Consider the following 22,262-nt stretch of genomic DNA (forward strand, 5'->3'; position numbering starts at 1 on the left):
ACTGTTGGTTTAGTTTGGAGGCTTCACTCTCCTACAGCTAATTATACTGTTGGTTTAGTTTGGAGGCTTCACTCGCCTACAGCTAATTATACTGTTGGTTTAGTTTGGAGGCTTCACTCTCCTACAGCTAATTATACTGTTGGTTTAGTTTGGAGGCTTCACTCTCCTACAGCTAATTATACTGCTAGTTTAGTTTGGAGGCTTCACTCTCCTACAGCTAATTATACTGTTGGTTTAGTTTGGAGGCTTCACTCTCCTACAGCTAATTATACTGTTGGTTTAGTTTGGAGGCTTCACTCTCCTACAGCTAATTATACTGCTAGTTTAGTTTGGAGGCTTCACTCTCCTACAGCTAATTATACTGTTGGTTTAGTTTGGAGGCTTCACTCTCCTACAGCTAATTACACTGTTGGTTTAGTTTGGAGGCTTCACTCTCCTACAGCTAATTATACTGTTGGTTTAGTTTGGAGGCTTCACTCTCCTACAGCTAATTATACTGTTGGTTTAGTTTGGAGGCTTCACTCTCCTACAGCTAATTATACTGTTGGTTTAGTTTGGAGGCTTCACTCTCCTACAGCTAATTATACTGCTAGTTTAGTTTGGAGGCTTCACTCTCCTACAGCTAATTATACTGTTGGTTTAGTTTGGAGGCTTCACTGTCCTACAGCTAATTATACTGCTAGTTTAGTTTGGAGGCTTCACTGTCCTACAGCTAATTATACTGCTAGTTTAGTTTCCCCAGCCCTCCCTGATGTCCTGACAGCCACTCTCCTACAGCTAATTATACTGTTGGTTTAGTTTGGAGGCTTCACTCTCCTACAGCTAATTATACTGTTGGTTTAGTTTGGAGGCTTCACTGTCCTACAGCTAATTATACTGTTGGTTTAGTTTGGAGGCTTCACTGTCCTACAGCTAATTATACTGCTAGTTTAGTTTGGAGGCTTCACTGTCCTACAGCTAATTATACTGCTAGTTTAGTTTGGAGGACTCACTCTGTGTGTCTCTGTGTGTCTCTCTCTCTCTCTCTCTCTCTCTCTCTCGCTCTCTCTCTCTCTCTCTCTCTCTCTCTCTCTCTCTCTCTCTCTCTCTCTCTCTGTCTGTTTGTTGATCTGTGTGTGTGTACTTAACCTCCATTATAAACTGGGTAGTTAGACCCCTGAATCCTGATTGGATGACAGCACATGTATTTTTACTGCTCTAATTACGTTGGTAACCAGTTTATAATAGCAATAAGGCACCTTGGGGGTTTGTGGTATATGGCCAATATACCACGGCTAAGGGCTGTGTCCAGGCACTGCGTCTTGCCTAAGAACAGCCCTTAGCCGTGGTATATTTGTCATATACCACACCCCGTCATGCCTTATTGCTTAAGTAACCCATCCTAATGGCTCTCTCTGTCTCTCTCGCGCTCTCTCTGTCTCTCTCGCTCTCTCTCTGTCTCCGTCTGTCTTTCTCGCTTTGTTTCTCTCTTTTTCTCTTGCTGTCTCTCTTGCTGTCTCGCACTCTCTGTGTTTGTCTCGCACGCTCTCGGTCTCGCTCGCTCTCTCTCGCTCTCTGTCTTTGTGTCTCTCTCTCTTTCTCTCTCTCTCTGTCTTCGTCTCTCTTTGTCTTTCTCTCTATGTCTCTCTCTGTCTCTGTCTATTGTAGGAGTATGATAAAGAGTGTGAGAGAAAGATCCAGAGTGAGAAGTTCCGCTGGCACAACTCCCAGTGGTTAGAGATGGTGGAGAACAGAGCCATGGGAGACGACGGAGAACCCTTCATGTTTGGAGACGATGGAGAAGCATTCATGCACAACGGAGACATTCTGGAGAGACCCGACCTCTTCTACACCGCAGGTATGGAGGGAGGGAGGGAGGGAGGCAGACATTCTGGAGAGACCCGACCTCTTCTACACCGCAGGTATACATGGAGGGAGGGAGGGAGGGAGACATTCTGGAGAGACCCGACCTCTTCTACACCGCAGGTATACATGGAGGGAGGGAGGGAGGGAGACATTCTGGAGAGACCCGACCTCTTCTACACCGCAGGTATACATGGAGGGAGGGAGGGAGACATTCTGGAGAGACCCGACCTCTTCTACACCGCAGGTATACATGGAGGGAGGGAGGGAGGGAGGGAGGGAGGGAGGGAGGGAGGGAGGGAGGGAGGGAGGGAGGGAGGGAGGGAGACATTCTGGAGAGACACGACCTCTTCTACACCGCAGGTATACATGGAGGGAGGGAAGGAGGGAGGGAGGGAGACATTCTGGAGAGACCCGACCTCTTCTACACCGCAGGTATACATGGAGGGAGGAAGGGAGGGAGGGAGGGAGACATTCTGGAGAGACACGACCTCTTCTACACCGCAGGTATACATGGAGGGAGGGAAGGAGGGAGGGAGGGAGACATTCTGGAGAGACCCGACCTCTTCTACACCGCAGGTATACATGGAGGGAGGGAGGGAGTAAGGGAGGGAGGGAGACATTCTGGAGAGACCCGACCTCTTCTACACCGCAGGTATACATGGAGGGAGGGAGACATTCTGGAGAGACTGACTTTTTCTACACCGCAAGTATACAGGGAGGGAGAGAGGAGGAGGGAAGGAGAGGGAGGGGGAGAAAGAGAGGGGGATGTGGTATGGATGAAGTGAGAGAGAGCGAGATGAGGAGAAGAGAAGTACAGTAGTGAACTTGTCTCTAACTTTGAGGTGTATGTCTCTCTCCCCCCAGATGGGAACATCCCAGCAGACGGTACCATCAGCCCAGAGTTCTTCACAGACTACCAGAACGGAGACATTGGCCAGGGTGGAGGCTTTCCCGGCAGGTGAGCTCATAGTAGGGCAGGGGGTGGACTGGACTTCTATCCCCATCCCCTGGAGGCTACTTTGGGGGGGTGGACTGGACTTCTATCCCCAATATGTAGCGAGGGAGCAGGATTTAACAGGCCTAATATGTAGACAGGGAGCAGGCTCTAACAGGCCTAATATGTAGACAGGGAGCAGGCTCTAACAGGCCTAATATGTAGACAGGGATCAGGCTCTAACAGGCCTAATATGTAGACAGGGAGCAGGCTCGAACAGGCCTAATATGTAGACAGGGATCAGGCTCTAACAGGCCTAATATGTAGACAGGGAGCAGGCTCTAACAGGCCTAATATGTAGACAGGGAGCAGGATTTAACAGGCCTAATATGTAGACAGGGAGCAGGCTCTAACAGGCCTAATATGTAGACAGGGATCAGGCTCTAACAGGACTAATATGTAGACAGGGAGCAGGCTCTAACAGGACTAATATGTAGACAGGGAGCAGGCTCTAACATGCCTAATATGTAGACAGGGAGCAGGCTCTAACAGGACTAATATGTAGACAGGGAGCAGGCTCTAACAGGCCTAATATGTAGACAGGGAGCAGGCTCTAACAGGACTAATATGTAGACAGGGAGCAGGCTCTAACAGGCCTAATATGTAGACAGGGAGCAGGCGCTAACAGGCCTAATATGTAGACAGGGAGCAGGCTCTAACAGGCCTAATATGTAGACAGGGAGCAGGCTCTAACAGGCCTAATATGTAGACAGGGAGCAGGATTTAACAGGCCTAATATGTAGACAGGGAGCAGGATCTAACAGGCCTAATATGTAGACAGGGATCAGGATCTAACAGGCCTAATATGTAGACAGGGAGCAGGATTTAACAGGCCTAATATGTAGACAGGGAGCAGGATCTAACAGGCCTAATATGTAGACAGGGATCAGGCTCTAACAGGCCTAATATGTAGACAGGGAGCAGGATTTAACAGGCCTAATATGTAGACAGGGAGCAGGCTCTAACAGGCCTAATATGTAGACAGGGAGCAGGATTTAACAGGCCTAATATGTAGACAGGGAGCAGGATTTAACAGGACTAATATGTAGACAGGGAGCAGGATTTAACAGGCCTAATATGTAGACAAGGAGCAGGCTCTAACAGGCCTAATATGTAGACAGGGAGCAGGATTTAACAGGCCTAATATGTAGACAGGGAGCAGGATCTAACAGGCCTAATATGTAGACAGGGAGCAGGATTTAACAGGCCTAATATGTAGACAGGGAGCAGGATTTAACAGGCCTAATATGTAGACAGGGAGCAGGATTTAACAGGCCTAATATGTAGACAGGGAGCAGGATTTAACAGGCCTAATATGTAGACAGGGAGCAGGATTTAACAGGCCTAATATGTAGACAAGGAGCAGGCTCTAACAGGCCTAATATGTAGACAGGGAGCAGGCTTTAACAGGACTAATATGTAGACAGGGAGCAGGATCTAACAGGCCTAATATGTAGACAGGGAGCAGGCTCTAACAGGCCTAATATGTAGACAGGGAGCAGGATGTAACAGGTCTAATATGTAGACAGGGAGCAGGATTTAACAGGACTAATATGTAGACAGGGAGCAGGATTTAACAGGACTAATATGTAGACAGGGAGCAGGATTTAACAGGCCTAATATGTAGACAAGGAGCAGGCTCTAACAGGCCTAATATGTAGACAGGGAGCAGGCTTTAACAGGCCTAATATGTAGACAGGGAGCAGGCTTTAACAGGCCTAATATGTAGTGTTGAACACATTTTTAGTTCCTCTACTTTATATGCTGTTAAAATGATGAATTGTTGTGGAAATGGAGAGTTTATTGAGAGTAATTTGTCTTATTTATTATCGAACATCTCCTTGCGTGCGATAAAGCTCGTGTTGAAGGTTTTTTCCTGTGCAAGTATGTTTGTGTTGGCTGCTGTTGAGAGGCTTGCTCTTGAGAGTAGATAGAATGCCACAGTTATTTCAGATTTTAGAGGGAGAGAGGGAGGGAGGAACAGAAAGCAAAGAGAGAGCTACGGAAAGGAACAGAGCGAGCGAGCGCATACAAGGCTTTTTCCTCAGCTCTTTGTAACTGATACCTTTTAAATATACTGAGCGAGCTGGGGGAATTGGCGTCTGTGAGAGTGTTTTAATTTGGCCAGTGTACTCCAGAGTGATCCAGTTTAACACAATAACCAAAGCCAGCTCCAGCGCTTATTCTAAACTAGGTGTGAAACATGGTGTGAATGGGGTCTTTTAAATCGTTTTAATACAATCACTGTTATTTGTATAAATATGATAACAAGCTATTTTATATGAACTATATAAAATGTCTCTTGTCCTGGGTCGTTGGGAGAGAGTGGCCCAATCCTCTGAAAATGTAAATAAGTCCTGGCAGCCTCAACGGGCCGAGCTCCGCAGGCTGACCGAGGCATCGTTCGTGTCACCGCGTGGAAAGAGAAGTGTCTGGGTTTCACTATAGGTGCACAACAGCATGTGATTGGAGAGTTTCTGACCCCCTCAACACGCAGACGGGCGAATCAAAGAGTGCTTTGAGACGCTGTCAGTGAGTGACAGCAAGGCGAGTGAGACAGAGAAAGAGGGAGGGAGGAGGAGCTGATTATTTAGCCCTTGAGCAGTGGGTAGCTGTAACCTGAAGAGTGACAGCCTGGGGAGAGATCAAAGCATTGTGGGGTGAGAGCGAGGGCCGGAGAGAGGTGAGGCTGGAGGAGATAGACGTATGTATGGGCTTGGAGGGAGCAGAGGGTCATGGGCGCAGAGGAAAAGGCCTGATTCTCTTCCTGTGCACTACGGCTCCGCCCCCTGTAGTATGTGTTCCCAATGCCTCACCCCTACACCCTCACACCTACACCCTCACCCCTACACCCTCATCCCGGCTTCACTGGGTCCTGTAGGGCCAGGCTGGGAACACTAGGGCCCTTTGTCTGCGAACACAACGCTCCCTCTTAAAATGTCACAACACACTCGCCTGGAATGAGGTGCGAGATGAGCTGATTTATGTCTCACATCACTGTATGAGGAAGGGCGTGAGGGAGTTGTTGATCAACTGGTCTTCTTTATCGTAATGTGGTCATTGAACCTTTCCTCCTCAACCCTACCACCAGAACCCAGAGTCCAGGCGCTGACCTGAGGTCCAGCTGTGTTTCTGTCTCTTTCTCCTAGGCCCAGGGTGTAGTCAGACAGGCAGGCCAGCTATCCAGGCAGCCTGTGAGGTAGGCAGGCCAGCTATCCAGGCAGCCTGTGAGGCAGGCAGGCCAACTATCCAGGCAGCCTGTGAGGTAGGCAGGCCAGCTATCCAGGCAGCCTGTGAGGCAGGCAGTCAGGCTGCGTTACTCAGAGCTCCAGTGTTTCTCCAGGTTCTTTTAGTCTCTCAAATCCCCCCTGACAGCCGTAGCGTGCGGAAAGGAAAAATACATATTTCTGCCCAGTGAAGGAGGGAGGGATGGATGGGGCATGGGGAAGAGGAGGTGCAGGGTGCGTAACTGATCGCTGGAAGTGATTTGGGTTAAAAACAACACGTAATTATGGGCGCTCGCAGGGGCAAAGCAAACAGCTCGTATTTTAGAGAGCTAGAGGATGTCCGGCCCGGCCCGCGACTGACTGCGTATAGACCAAAAGAGAGGGGGAACGAGCAGGGTGGAGGGGAAGAGAAGGGACATGCTGTCGTTTGTCGAGGGGTTAACTCACTCTGTCTAGTTAACTAACTCACACCCAGTCTGAGGTAACGAGACAGTCGTGTTGACCCGACCACACAGCTGAACATTCAGACCAGCTGGTTAGAGAAGAGAGACGACCGACCGTGAAATCGGACAGCTTTTCCTCCTTTGTATCCACAGCCCCATGGTAACTGAGTTGTACAGTTGTATCCACACCCCCATGGTAACTGAGTTGTACAGTTGTATCCACACCCCCATGGTAACTGAGTAGAACAGTTGTATCCACACCCCCATGGTCACTGATTTGTACAGTTGTATCCACACCCCCATGGTAACCGAGTAGAACAGTTGTATCCACACCCCCATGGTAACTGAGTAGAACAGTTGTATCCACACCCCCATGGTAACTGAGTAGAACAGTTGTATCCACACCCCCATGGTAACTGATTTGTACAGTTGTATCCACACCCCCATGCTAACTGAGTAGAACAGTTGTATCCACACCCCCATGGTAACTGAGTTGTACAGTTGTATCCACACCCCCATGGTAACTGAGTAGAACAGTTGTATCCACACCCCCATGGTAACTGATTTGTACAGTTGTATCCACACCCCCATGGTAACTGATTTGTACAGTTGTATCCACACCCCCATGCTAACTGAGTAGAACAGTTGTATCCACACCCCCATGATAACTGAGTTGTACAGTTGTATCCACACCCCCATGGTAACTGAGTAGAACAGTTGTATCCACATCCCCATGGTTACTGAGTAGAACAGTTGTATCCACACCCCCATGGTAACTGAGTTGTACAGTTGTATCCACACCCCCATGGTAACTGAGTTGTACAGTTGTATCCACACCCCCATGGTAACTGAGTTGTACAGTTGTATCCACACCCCCATGGTAACTGAGTTGTACAGTTGTATCCACACCCCCATGGTAACTGAGTTGTACAGTTGTATCCACACCCCCATGGTAACTGAGTTGTACAGTTGTATCCACACCCCCATGGTAACTGAGTAGAACAGTTGTATCCACACCCCCATGGTAACTGAGTAGAACAGTTGTATCCACACCCCCATGATAACTGAGTAGAACAGTTGTATCCACACCCCCATGGTAACTGAGTAGAACAGTTGTATCCACACCCCCATGGTAACTGAGTAGAACAGTTGTATCCACACCCCCATGCTAAATGAGTAGAACAGTTGTATCCACACCCCCATGGTAACTGATTTGTACAGTTGTATCCACACCCCCATGCTAACTGAGTAGAACAGTTGTATCCACACCCCCATGGTAACTGAGTAGAACAGTTGTATCCACACCCCCATGGTAACTGATTTGTACAGTTGTATCCACACCCCCATGGTAACTGATTTGTACAGTTGTATCCACACCCCCATGGTAACTGAGTAGAACAGTTGTATCCACACCCCCATGGTAACTGAGTAGAACCGTTGTATCCACACCCCCATGGTAACTGAGTAGAACAGTTGTATCCACACCCCCATGGTAACTGAGTAGAACAGTTGTATCCACACCCCCATGGTAACTGATTTGTACAGTTGTATCCACACCCCCATGCTAACTGAGTAGAACAGTAGTATCCACACCCCCATGGTAACTGAGTAGAACAGTTGTATCCACACCCCCATGGTAACTGAGTTGTACAGTTGTATCCACACCCCCATGGTAACTGAGTTGTACAGTTGTATCCACACCCCCATGGTAACTGAGTTGTACAGTTGTATCCACACCCCCATGGTAACTGAGTTGTACAGTTGTATCCACACCCCCATGGTAACTGAGTTGTACAGTTGTATCCACACCCCCATGGTAACTGAGTTGTACAGTTGTATCCACACCCCCATGGTAACTGATTTGTACAGTTGTATCCACACCCCCATGGTAACTGATTTGTACAGTTGTATCCACACCCCCATGCTAACTGAGTTGTACAGTTGTATCCACACCCGCATGGTAACTGATTTGTACAGTTGTATCCACACCCCCATGGTAACTGATTTGTACAGTTGTATCCACACCCCCATGGTAACTGATTTGTACAGTTGTATCCACACCCCCATGGTAACTGAGTAGAACAGTTGTATCCACACCCCCATGGTAACTGAGTAGAACAGTTGTATCCACACCCCTATGGTAACTGAGTTGTACAGTTGTATCCACACCCCCATGGTAACTGAGTTGTACAGTTGTATCCACACCCCAATGGTAACTGAGTTGTACAGTTGTATCCACACCCCCATGGTAACTGAGTTGTACAGTTGTATCCACACCCCCATGGTAACTGATTTGTATAGTTGTATCCACACCCCCATGGTAACTGATTTGTACAGTTGTATCCACACCCCCATGCTAACTGAGTTGTACAGTTGTATCCACACCCGCATGGTAACTGATTTGTACAGTTGTATCCACACCCCCATGGTAACTGATTTGTACAGTTGTATCCACACCCCCATGGTAACTGATTTGTACAGTTGTATCCACACCCCCATGGTAACTGAGTAGAACAGTTGTATCCACACCCCCATGGTAACTGAGTAGAACAGTTGTATCCACACCCCCATGGTAACTGATTTGTACAGTTGTATCCACACCCCCATGGTAACTGAGTAGAACAGTTGTATTCACACCCCCATGGTAACTGAGTAGAACAGTTGTATCCACACCCCCATGGTAACTGAGTGGAACAGTTGTATCCACACCCCCATGGTAACTGATTTGTACAGTTGTATCCACACCCCCATGGTAACTGATTTGTACAGTTGTATCCACACCCCCATGGTAACTGATTTGTACAGTTGTATCCACACCCCCATGCTAAATGAGTTGTACAGTTGTATCCACACCCGCATGGTAACTGATTTGTACAGTTGTATCCACACCCCCATGGTAACTGATTTGTACAGTTGTATCCACACCCCCATGGTAACTGATTTGTACAGTTGTATCCACACCCCCATGGTAACTGAGTAGAACAGTTGTATCCACACCCCCATGGTAACTGAGTAGAACAGTTGTATCCACACCCCTATGGTAACTGAGTTGTACAGTTGTATCCACACCCCCATGGTAACTGAGTTGTACAGTTGTATCCACACCCCCATGGTAACTGAGTTGTACAGTTGTATCCACACCCCCATGGTAACTGAGTTGTACAGTTGTATACACACCCCCATGGTAACTGAGTTGTACAGTTGTATCCACACCCCCATGGTAACTGATTTGTACAGTTGTATCCACACCCCCATGGTAACTGATTTGTACAGTTGTATCCACACCCCCATGCTAACTGAGTTGTACAGTTGTATCCACACCCGCATGGTAACTGATTTGTACAGTTGTATCCACACCCCCATGGTAACTGATTTGTACAGTTGTATCCACACCCCCATGGTAACTGATTTGTACAGTTGTATCCACACCCCCATGGTAACTGAGTAGAACAGTTGTATCCACACCCCCATGGTAACTGAGTAGAACAGTTGTATCCACACCCCTATGGTAACTGAGTTGTACAGTTGTATCCACACCCCCATGGTAACTGAGTTGTACAGTTGTATCCACACCCCCATGGTAACTGAGTTGTACAGTTGTATCCACACCCCCATGGTAACTGAGTTGTACAGTTGTATCCACACCCCCATGGTAACTGATTTGTACAGTTGTATCCACACCCCAATGCTAACTGAGTTGTACAGTTGTATCCACACCCGCATGGTAACTGATTTGTACAGTTGTATCCACACCCCCATGGTAACTGAGTAGAACAGTTGTATCCACACCCCCATGGTAACTGAGTTGTACAGTTGTATCCACACCCCCATGGTAACTGAGTTGTACAGTTGTATCCACACCCCCATGGTAACTGATTTGTACAGTTGTATCCAAACCCCCATGCTAACTGAGTTGTACAGTTGTATCCACACCCGCATGGTAACTGATTTGTACAGTTGTATCCACACCCCCATGGTAACTGATTTGTACAGTTGTATCCACACCCCCATGGTAACTGATTTGTACAGTTGTATCCACACCCCCATGGTAACTGAGTTGTACAGTTGTATCCACACCCCCATGGTAACTGAGTAGAACAGTTGTATCCACACCCCCATGGTAACTGATTTGTACAGTTGTATCCACACCCCCATGGTAACTGATTTGTACAGTTGTATCCACACCCCCATGGTAACTGAGTAGAACAGTTGTATCCACACCCCCATGGTAACTGATTTGTACAGTTGTATCCACACCCCCATGGTAACTGAGTTGTACAGTTGTATCCACACCCCCATGGTAACTGATTTGTACAGTTGTATCCACACCCCCATGCTAACTGAGTTGTACAGTTGTATCCACACCCGCATGGTAACTGATTTGTACAGTTGTATCCACACCCCCATGGTAACTGATTTGTACAGTTGTATCCACACCCCCATGGTAACTGATTTGTACAGTTGTATCCACACCCCCATGGTAACTGAGTAGAACAGTTGTATCCACACCCCCATGGTAACTGAGTAGAACAGTTGTATCCACACCCCCATGGTAACTGAGTTGTACAGTTGTATCCACACCCCCATGGTAACTGAGTTGTACAGTTGTATCCACACCCCCATGGTAACTGAGTTGTACAGTTGTATCCACACCCCCATGGTAACTGAGTTGTACAGTTGTATCCACACCCCCATGGTAACTGATTTGTACAGTTGTATCCACACCCCCATGCTAACTGAGTTGTACAGTTGTATCCACACCCGCATGGTAACTGATTTGTACAGTTGTATCCACACCCCCATGGTAACTGAGTAGAACAGTTGTATCCACACCCCCATGGTAACTGAGTTGTACAGTTGTATCCACACCCCCATGGTAACTGAGTTGTACAGTTGTATCCACACCCCCATGGTAACTGATTTGTACAGTTGTATCCACACCCCCATGCTAACTGAGTTGTACAGTTGTATCCACACCCGCATGGTAACTGATTTGTACAGTTGTATCCACACCCCCATGGTAACTGATTTGTACAGTTGTATCCACACCCCCATGGTAACTGATTTGTACAGTTGTATCCACACCCCCATGGTAACTGAGTAGAACAGTTGTATCCACACCCCCATGGTAACTGAGTAGAACAGTTGTATCCACACCCCTATGGTAACTGAGTTGTACAGTTGTATCCACACCCCCATGGTAACTGATTTGTACAGTTGTATCCACACCCCCATGGTAACTGATTTGTACAGTTGTATCCACACCCCCATGGTAACTGAGTAGAACAGTTGTATCCACACCCCCATGGTAACTGAGTGGAACAGTTGTATCCACACCCCCATGGTAACTGATTTGTACAGTTGTATCCACACCCCCATGGTAACTGATTTGTACAGTTGTATCCACACCCCCATGGTAACTGAGTAGAACAGTTGTATCCACACCCCCATGGTAACTGATTTGTACAGTTGTATCCACACCCCCATGCTAACTGAGTAGAACAGTTGTATCCACAGCCCCATGGTAACTGATTTGTACAGTTGTATCCACACCCCCATGGTAACTGATTTGTACAGTTGTATCCACACCCCCATGGTAACTGAGTAGAACAGTTGTATCCACACCCCCATGGTAACTGATTTGTACAGTTGTATCCACACCCCCATGGTAACTGATTTGTACAGTTGTATCCACACCCCCATGGTAACTGATTTGTACAGTTGTATCCACACCCCCATGGTAACTGATTTGTACAGTTGTATCCACACCCCCATTGTAACTGAGTAGAACAGTTGTATCCACACCCCCATGGTAACTGAGTAGAACAGTTGTATCCACACCCCCATGGTAACTGATTTGTACAGTTGTATCCACACCCCCATGGTAACTGAGTAGAATAGTTGTATCCACAGCCCCATGGTAACTGATTTGTACAGTTGTATCCACACCCCCATGGTAACTGATTTGTACAGTTGTATCCACACCCCCATGCTAACTGAGTAGAACAGTTGTATCCACACCCCCATGGTAACTGATTTGTACAGTTGTATCCACACCCCCATGGTAACTGATTTGTACAGTTGTATCCACACCCCCATGGTAACTGATTTGTACAGTTGTATCCACACCCCCATGGTAACTGAGTAGAACAGTTGTATCCACACCCCCATGGTAATTGAGTAGAACAGTTGTATCCACACCCCCATGGTAACTGATTTGTACAGTTGTATCCACACCCCCATGGTAACTGAGTAGAACAGTTGTATCCACACCCCCATGGTAACTGAGTGGAACAGTTGTATCCACACCCCCATGGTAACTGATTTGTACAGTTGTATCCACACCCCCATGGTAACTGATTTGTACAGTTGTATCCACACCCCCATGGTAACTGATTTGTACAGTTGTATCCACACCCCCATGCTAACTGAGTTGTACAGTTGTATCCACACCCGCATGGTAACTGATTTGTACAGTTGTATCCACACCCCCATGGTAACTGAGTTGTACAGTTGTATCCACACCCCCATGGTAACTGAGTAGAACAGTTGTATCCACACCCCCATGGTAACTGATTTGTACAGTTGTATCCACACCCCCATGGTAACTGATTTGTACAGTTGTATCCACACCCCCATGGTAACTGATTTGTACAGTTGTATCCACACCCCCATGGTAACTGATTTGTACAGTTGTATCCACACCCCCATGGTAACTGATTTGTACAGTTGTATCCACACCCCCATGGTAACTGATTTGTACAGTTGTATCCACACCCCCATGGTAACTGAGTAGAACAGTTGTATCCACACCCCCATGGTAATTGAGTAGAACAGTTGTATCCACACCCCCATGGTAACTGATTTGTACAGTTGTATCCACACCCCCATGGTAACTGAGTAGAACAGTTGTATCCACACCCCCATGGTAACTGAGTGGAACAGTTGTATCCACACCCCCATGGTAACTGATTTGTACAGTTGTATCCACACCCCCATGGTAACTGATTTGTACAGTTGTATCCACACCCCCATGGTAACTGATTTGTACAGTTGTATCCACACCCCCATGCTAACTGAGTTGTACAGTTGTATCCACACCCGCATGGTAACTGATTTGTACAGTTGTATCCACACCCCCATGGTAACTGAGTTGTACAGTTGTATCCACACCCCCATGGTAACTGAGTAGAACAGTTGTATCCACACCCCCATGGTAACTGATTTGTACAGTTGTATCCACACCCCCATGGTAACTGATTTGTACAGTTGTATCCACACCCCCATGGTAACTGATTTGTACAGTTGTATCCACACCCCCATGGTAACTGATTTGTACAGTTGTATCCACACCCCCATGGTAACTGATTTGTACAGTTGTATCCACACCCCCATGGTAACTGATTTGTACAGTTGTATCCACACCCCCATGGTAACTGAGTAGAACAGTTGTATCCACACCCCCATGGTAATTGAGTAGAACAGTTGTATCCACACCCCCATGGTAACTGATTTGTACAGTTGTATCCACACCCCCATGGTAACTGAGTAGAACAGTTGTATCCACACCCCCATGGTAACTGAGTGGAACAGTTGTATCCACACCCCCATGGTAACTGATTTGTACAGTTGTATCCACACCCCCATGGTAACTGATTTGTACAGTTGTATCCACACCCCCATGGTAACTGATTTGTACAGTTGTATCCACACCCCCATGCTAGCTGAGTTGTACAGTTGTATCCACACCCGCATGGTAACTGATTTGTACAGTTGTATCCACACCCCCATGGTAACTGAGTTGTACAGTTGTATCCACACCCCCATGGTAACTGAGTAGAACAGTTGTATCCACACCCCCATGGTAATTGATTTGTACAGTTGTATCCACACCCCCATGGTAACTGATTTGTACAGTTGTATCCGCACCCCCATGGTAACAGAGTAGAACAGTTGTATCCACACCCCCATGGTAACTGATTTGTACAGTTGTATCCACACCCCCATGGTAACTGATTTGTACAGTTGTATCCACACCCCCATGGTAACTGAGTAGAACAGTTGTATCCACACCCCCATGGTAACTGAGTGGAACAGTTGTATCCACACCCCCATGGTAACTGATTTGTACAGTTGTATCCACACCCCCATGGTAACTGATTTGTACAGTTGTATCCACACCCCCATGTTAACTGAGTTGTACAGTTGTATCCACACCCGCATGGTAACTGATTTGTACAGTTGTATCCACACCCCCATGGTAACTGAGTTGTACAGTTGTATCCACACCCCCATGGTAACTGATTTGTACAGTTGTATCCACACCCCCATGGTAACTGAGTAGAACAGTTGTATCCACACCCCCATGGTAACTGATTTGTACAGTTGTATCCACACCCCCATGGTAACTGATTTGTACAGTTGTATCCACACCCCCATGGTAACTGAGTAGAACAGTTGTATCCACACCCCCATGTTAACTGAGTAGAACAGTTGTATCCACACCCCCAAGGCTAACTGATTTGTACAGTTGTATCCACAGCCCCTTTATCATTCCCCAAACAGGCCGGGGTTGCTGGGCGGGTGGAGGGAGGGAACGCAGGTTAGACGTGTCTGGCTGTTGGCCTCCTCTGTAATGGACCTCTGTCTTGACATTTAGCTGTTTTATGTAGTCGACTGCAGCTAGATGTGCCCTGTCACAGAGCTCCATTGTTACGGCAGAATATGTATTAGTTGAGATAAATATTGCATGAAGTTTTATAATGAGCTTATATTTTACCTTCCATTATACCATGACCCCTTCTCTTCTACCATGTGTTCTGGTTGTGTTGCTGAATGGTTCACTGTCTCAGAGCTCCACCTTGTGGTATCTAAACCCATCTCACATCATGTTGACTCCTGTCTGTGGAGCTGACACATACAGTAGGTGTGCGTGTTTATGTCCCTGCAGTATGAATCCGGATATGTTTGGGCAGTCGACGGTGACCCCTGGACAGCGCCCTGCCACGACCTACGGCACCCGGCCAGACGAGCAGTTCTTCTACAGCTACGCTGGTGCAGCTTCCAGATGAACCAGGTTAACTTCACTATACCACAGAGACTGACTGCAGCTATGTCCCATCTAGCCAGGTTAACTTCACTATACCACAGAGACTGACTGCAGCTATGTCCCATCTAGCCAGGATAAATTCACTATACCACAGAGACTGACTGCAGCTATGTCTCATCTAGCCAGGTTAACTTCACTGTACCACAGAGACCGACTGCAGCTATGTCCCATCTAGCCAGGTTAACTTCACTATACCACAGAGACTGACTGCAGCTATGTCCCATCTAGCCAGGTTAACTTCACTGTACCACAGAGACCGACTGCAGCTATGTCCCATCTAGCCAGGTTAACTTCACTATACCACAGAGACTGACTGCAGCTATGTCCCATCTAGCCAGGTTAACTTCACTATACCACAGAGACTGACTGCAGCTATGTCTCATCTAGCCAGGTTAACTTCACTGTACCACAGAGACCGACTGCAGCTATGTCCCATCTAGCCAGGTTAACTTCACTATACCACAGAGACTGACTGCAGCTATGTCCCATCTAGCCAGGTTAACTTCACTATACCACAGAGACTGACTGCAGCTATATCCCATCTAGCCAGCTATGCTTTGTGGTCATGAAGGAGTATCAACACTCCTTCCTGTATGTTCAACAGCATCTTGGTATCTCAGCTGATCCCTTCTAGTGCTCTAGTCCAAACTCTAGCAGTGATGTTGTTGCTGTTTTATTGAATGAAAACATTACATCTTAAGCTACCTAAGTGATGTTGTTGCTGTTTTATTGGAATATTATACATCTCAATGTTCACTACAAGTATGTATTTCTGTAACAACACAAACTAAAATTAATTAACTGAATTATTAAATTATACATTCATGATATATGTTGTACTGGGGTTCATTGTTTTTCTGATCAACGCTACTTTCCATAGGATGTTTTTTTTTCTCTTCAAATTCCAGAAGGTTGGTTGGTATGGCAGTCTTATTGTCCACTAGCTGCACTAGCTGCATGCTGTAACAGGCCATTTTATAGATGACCTCATTCTGGAGACTGACAGTTGAGATGTTCTCCATCTTTTCTGTCTTTGCAGTCTCTCTCTCTCTTTGTCTCTCTCTTTCTCTCTCTGTCTCTCTCTTTCTGTCTCTCTCTCTCTTTCTGTCTCTCTCTCTCTCTGTCTCTCTCTCTCTTTCTGTCTCTGTCTCTCTCTTTCTCTCTCTCTCTTTCTGTCTCTCTCTCTTTCTGTCTTTCCCTCTCTCTTTCTGTCTCTCTCTCTCTTTCTGTCTCTCTCTCTCTTTCTGTCTCTGTCTCTCTCTTTCTCTCTCTCTCTTTCTGTCTCTCTCTCTTTCTGTCTTTCCCTCTCTCTTTCTGTGTCTCTCTCTCTCTCTCTCTCTTTCTGTCTCCTCACACCACTGGATAGTATTACTGAAAAGGTTGTGTGTGGAGTCAGGCACTGAATTTTATTTTGAATGTAACTTTTTCACTCTACCTTTGTAAGTGGTGGAAATACTTTTAGAATTTGTACAAACATTGAAGGATTGTTTATTTACCTGTTATTGTGTATATAAATTAACAATTAGTTAGGTTGATCTCATTGTACGTAGTGCTCATCAGAAATATCATAAAAGCATTTTTCTGCGGCCAATATGTAAAATAAAGTGTTGAAAACTGACTCTGATTGTAACAGGTAATTGCTTATGATTGTGGTTGAATTGATTGTTTTCAGCTAGTTGTGTGCACCATAAGCACAACTATTCAACCTTCAGTTCTAATGGAAGACAAACACACAGTAAATGTGTTGTATTTGTTTAGTGGTCAAATAAAAGGGTTATTTCATGTATTTTCCCAACACACAATCAATGGACGGCTGTCTTGTTTTTGTAGACTTCATACTTTATTTTACAGTATATTTTTCAGACTTGAATATACATACACAAATCCGCATAGCCCCTTCACAAAATGACTGTGTAACATGTCATGTATGAAAGCACAGGCACTGTTTCAACACTGCTATTAGTCATTCAGGAATAAAGTCACTGGACCAGTCTCCATAGCAACCACGTCTATTGGAAATAGGTGGTAATCATTCTTCATGGAAACAAGGCAGTAGACACGAGGAAAGAACCATAGAACCTCATCTAGTGGTATCTTGGTGGACTAGCTGGTGATTGAGTATGAGCATGCAGTAGACACAAGGAAAGAACCGTAGAACCTCATCTAGTGGTATCTTGGTGGACTAGCTGGTGATTTGAGTATGAGCATGCAGTAGACACGAGGAAAGAACCGTAGAACCTCATCTAGTGGTATCTTGGTGGACTAGCTGGTGATTTGAGTATGAGCATGCAGTAGACACGAGGAAAGAACCATAGAACCTCATCTAGTGGTATCTTGGTGGACTAGCTGGTGATTTGAGTATGAGCATGCAGTAGACACGAGGAAAGAACCGTAGAACCTCATCTAGTGGTATCTTGGTGGACTAGCTGGTGATTGAGTATGAGCATGCATAACCCTCTATATTAACTGATGAGAAAAATCCTTCAAGTCAAAGCACACAGAATAGAACATCTTCCTCCATATGTAGAACCCTCCCATTGTTACTCAGACCCATTCAATATATAGCAGTGCTGTTGACTTTAAAATATAACATAAACGGTGACTAAATCATCTTGAATCTATGCATATTCATATGTAGGGACATAGAAGATATTAATTTTTTTAAACACAATGACAAGTGGAGATAGTTACACACAATTGCAATAGTCAATTTGATGTGCACCAAATTAATTAGCTTTTTCTTGGTCCCTAACATGATATTCTATTTATGCCCATATCTCACTACATTAATCTTCTCATAAACACAATTGTATATATTCATAGGCGAGGTTATAGTCTAACATTTTCATACTCCTCACAATTGCAGTGATTTAAAGAATAGGGTCCTTGTCTTCATTTATTCTCTGTGTGATATCAGGCACCTCACTGGCCACCCCTCCCTCATATGTTATCACTACCTGGGTAGCGCTGGATTACCTCCTCCACTTCAAACACCGCCACCACCAGGTCCCGGATCTCTTTCACACAGTCCACGGCCCGGGGAGCAGGCTCAGTGGGCTCCACAGCCTGGAGGGCTTCTTTGGTGGGTTCAGCAGCAAGGGTGGCCTGGGAGTCTGGCTGGGGCTGTGGAGGGACTACATTCAAATTGGTTGCTGATGCTACGGTGGAATAAGCACCAGCAGTGACTTCAACACTAGCTTCTCCGTTAACGCCTCCTGTTGCTTCAGAGACCGGGGCGTCGCTAGGGGGAACGGGGTTACCCTCTGATACTTCTACACTGGGCTTGGTGGCGATACCGACTGGTGTTTCACTCACGCTGACCTCTACTGCAAGGTTAGAGGTCACAGAAATGCTACACTCCACTCCATTGCTCTGTGACACTTTGACCTTATCAGTGGGGGCTGCTGCTCTCGTGACATCATCATCACCAGGGATCTCGATGTCGGAGGGGGCAGACTCGCTCTCTGTATCATCCCCATCATCTGGGATAGCGGAGGATGAGGCTGGCACATCCTTGGTCTCTGCTGCTGCAGCAAGGCTGGCGTCTGCTGGTGGCGCAGTTACAGGCTGCTCACCACTAGAGGCCGCTACTGGGTCACTGTTAGGAGGACCGCTTTCACTCTCAGCCTCTGTCTCAGCCGCTGTCTCAGTAGTGATGATTGTGAGTGAAGCCATGTGCTCTGCTACTGAGTCTTCAACAGCTATAGGGTCAATGACAGCTACAGGCTTGACAACACAAACAGGGACAGGGGAAGGGTCAGGGACCGGACTGGGAGAAGGGGCTTCGCTTTGTGCTACTGTAGTTAGTACGCCTGTTACTATTGTCTTCTCCACCTCCACAGCATCTCCAGGGGTGGGCATTTTCTCTGTCTCAGTTAGGACAGGGGTATCCACTTGAGCTGTCTCAGTTGGTTCAGACATGTCCTCTGTCTCTGTCTCCTTTGTCTCAGCCACTACAGGTGTCTCATGTGTACTGACTGTGTTCTCCACCTTGACTAGCTTCTCCACTGGAGCTGCAACAGCAGGTGCAATACTGGCCCCCAGGGCCTCAATCTCTACTGTGGCCCCTGACAGCGCCTCCACCTTGTTCTGCTCTGCCTTCAACACGGCACTTGGGGTGTCCCCCTGTGCACCCCCAACGAACGCCAGACCGTTGCTCAGGTCAGGAGAGACAGGCTGGGCTGGTGCTGGTACCTCAGCCTGTGGCTGGGTCTCAGGCTGGGTCTGGATGAAGGTAGAGGTCTGTAGATGTGTGGGGGAGAACGGCACCCTGGCTGGGCTGCTGGGGGTGGATGGGATGGAGAGGAGACTGGAGCGGCTGGTCTGGCTCAGGGGGTCCCTGCTGTCTGTGAACAAGTTGTGTTTCTTTAGGCTGGCTGCGTCCTTCACCACTGCAGATCAAATAGATAGAGGTTTAGGTAACAACATTAACAACAAGAACAACAACTTCATTAACAACAACAACATTAACAACATAATTAACAACAACAACAACATCATTAACAACAACAACATCATTAACAACAACAACAACATTATTAACAACATCAACATCATTAACAACATTAACAACAACATTAACAACAACAACATTAACGACCAACACCATGAACAACATTAACAACAACATCATTAACAACATTAACAACAACAACATTAACAACAACATTAAAAACAACATTAACAACATCAAAATGAACAACAACAACATTAACAACATTAACAACATTAACAACATTAACAACATCAAAATGAACAACAACAACATTAACAACATTAACAACATTAACAACATTAACAACATTAACAACAACAACATTAACAACAACATTAAAAACAACATTAACAACATCAAAATGAACAACAACAACATTAACAACATGAACAACAACATTAACAACCTCATTAACAACAACATCATTAACAACAACATGAACATGAACAACAACATCATTAACAACAAAAACATGAACAACAACATCAACATCATTAACAACATTAACAACAACATTAACAACAACAACATTAACGACCAACACCATGAACAACATTAACAACAACATCATTAACAACATTAACAACATTAACAACAACAACATTCCCAACAACAACATTAAAAACAACATTAACAACATCAAAATGAACAACAACAACATTAACAACATGAACAACAACATTAACAACCTCATTAACAACAACATCATTAACAACAACATGAACATGAACAACAACATCATTAACAACAAAAACATGAACAACAACATCAACATCATTAACAACAACATTAACGACAACAACATTAACGAAAACAACAATTTTAACAACATTAACAGTAACATTAACAACAACAACATCATTAAGAACAACATAATTAAGAACAACAACAACAACATCATTAACAACAACAACAACATCATTAACAACAACAACATTAACATTGACAACAACAACAACATCATTAACAACAACAACATTAACAACAACAACAGTGATGTAGGTGAATAGAGAGGGTAATGCCTGAAATATGCCTTACATTTGAGTAAGACGAAAGTAATAATTGTCTTCTAAAATAATAACTCTATACCTTTGCTGACTTCCTTGCCCAGACTCTGCAGCAGAATGCCCTCATAGATATTCTCCACATGGACGAAGTTGGAATAGTCTGCATCAATGAACTGTTCAAGACCCTGCAGATCCTAAAGACACAGAGACAATTATTTCCATGGGCTGTTATTTTCTAAACAGTCATGACTTTTAAGGATACTAAGAAGATGAAAAGGTGTGTGTGTGTGTGTGTGTGTGTGTGTGTGTGTACATTGTTTACTATACTTGTGAATATCAAAAGTTGTCACAAGAATAGTAAACCAACTAGGATCAGGGAAAATTGTAGTTTGAATGGGAATCAATTGTTGGTCCTCACAAGTATAGTAAGACATAGCTCTGTGTGTGTGTGTTATGGTAAAGGGTACAGTGTGTGTATTGACTGACTGATTTGCAGGTTGGGGCCAGGTTCTTCTTAATGTGAGGTAGAGTGATCCCCACCAAGGCCTCCTGAAAGATCCTCTTCCTCACCGTGCTGCTGTCGTAATCATATTGCTGTAACACACACACAGGTAATTAGCATATACAATGTATTTTGATCCGTGCTTGTCTCAGTGAATTCCTCTTAATAAACAGAGGTGTAGTGGTGGATAAAAAGCGTACCTTGAGCACCATGTGCCTGGACTTCTCCATGGCAGAGCCTACATTGTCTGTGCTGTTTTCTTTGGCCTTGTAGAGTAGCAGCTCAAACGAGTACGCTGCGTTTTCAATCAGCTGAAACAGGGCACGGGGAGGAAGTTAGCCTCAGTGGCACCAGTGAAAACAAACAAAGAATAAACTGCCAGAATGTCATCCTGGTGCCGTAAAAAGCAATGTTAGAAAGGGTTAATGAACGGTAAATGGAAGACCTGCAAACTTTAATCTGATGACAAATGACAATGCTGCTGTTAAAGACACAGAGTGAATTACTTCTGTCCCCTGATTTCTACCCACAACTAAAGAGTTATGTATGAGACAATTGAGTGTGTTGTTGTCGTTGCACCACCTTTAAGGTCAGGCTTGGTTTATTTCTCCGATACAATATCTCCCTATGAGCCAAGACC

At 45.6% G+C, this 22,262-nt stretch overlaps 2 protein-coding genes across 4 annotated transcripts in view; one reads left to right on the forward strand and one right to left on the reverse strand.

The window, feature by feature from the left end:
- Positions 1–17,236, forward strand: part of LOC139409500 (kinesin-associated protein 3a) — a 43,147-nt gene extending 25,911 nt beyond the window's left edge. Inside the window, exons 18-21 of the mRNA XM_071154749.1 lie at positions 1,648–1,837; positions 2,710–2,803; positions 15,460–15,744; positions 16,010–17,236. Of these exons, the coding sequence (XP_071010850.1) occupies positions 1,648–1,837; positions 2,710–2,803; positions 15,460–15,580 (405 nt within the window). The 3' untranslated portion in view covers positions 15,581–15,744; positions 16,010–17,236. The remainder of the gene's footprint in view (positions 1–1,647; positions 1,838–2,709; positions 2,804–15,459; positions 15,745–16,009) is intronic.
- Positions 17,237–17,436: 200 nt separating this feature from the next.
- Positions 17,437–22,262, reverse strand: part of LOC139409501 (niban apoptosis regulator 1a) — a 29,648-nt gene continuing 24,822 nt past the window's right edge. The window contains exons 11-15 of one of the 3 annotated variants that reach the window (XR_011634405.1): positions 21,823–21,933; positions 21,607–21,714; positions 21,203–21,314; positions 17,937–20,009; positions 17,437–17,856 (exon numbers count right to left, since the gene is read on the reverse strand). Coding sequence is in view for 1 of the 3 variants with exons in the window: in XM_071154750.1 (XP_071010851.1) it covers positions 18,559–20,009; positions 21,203–21,314; positions 21,607–21,714; positions 21,823–21,933 (1,782 nt within the window). In the remaining 2 variants the exon portion in view is untranslated. Of the gene's footprint in view, positions 20,010–21,202; positions 21,315–21,606; positions 21,715–21,822; positions 21,934–22,262 lie in introns of all 3 variants that reach the window. The other 2 variants (XR_011634406.1, XM_071154750.1) reach the window with 2 other exon arrangements.

The sequence above is a fragment of the Oncorhynchus clarkii genome, chromosome 5 (genome assembly GCF_045791955.1).
Source record: "Oncorhynchus clarkii lewisi isolate Uvic-CL-2024 chromosome 5, UVic_Ocla_1.0, whole genome shotgun sequence".
In the NCBI taxonomy this organism is placed as follows: Eukaryota; Metazoa; Chordata; class Actinopteri; order Salmoniformes; family Salmonidae; genus Oncorhynchus; species Oncorhynchus clarkii.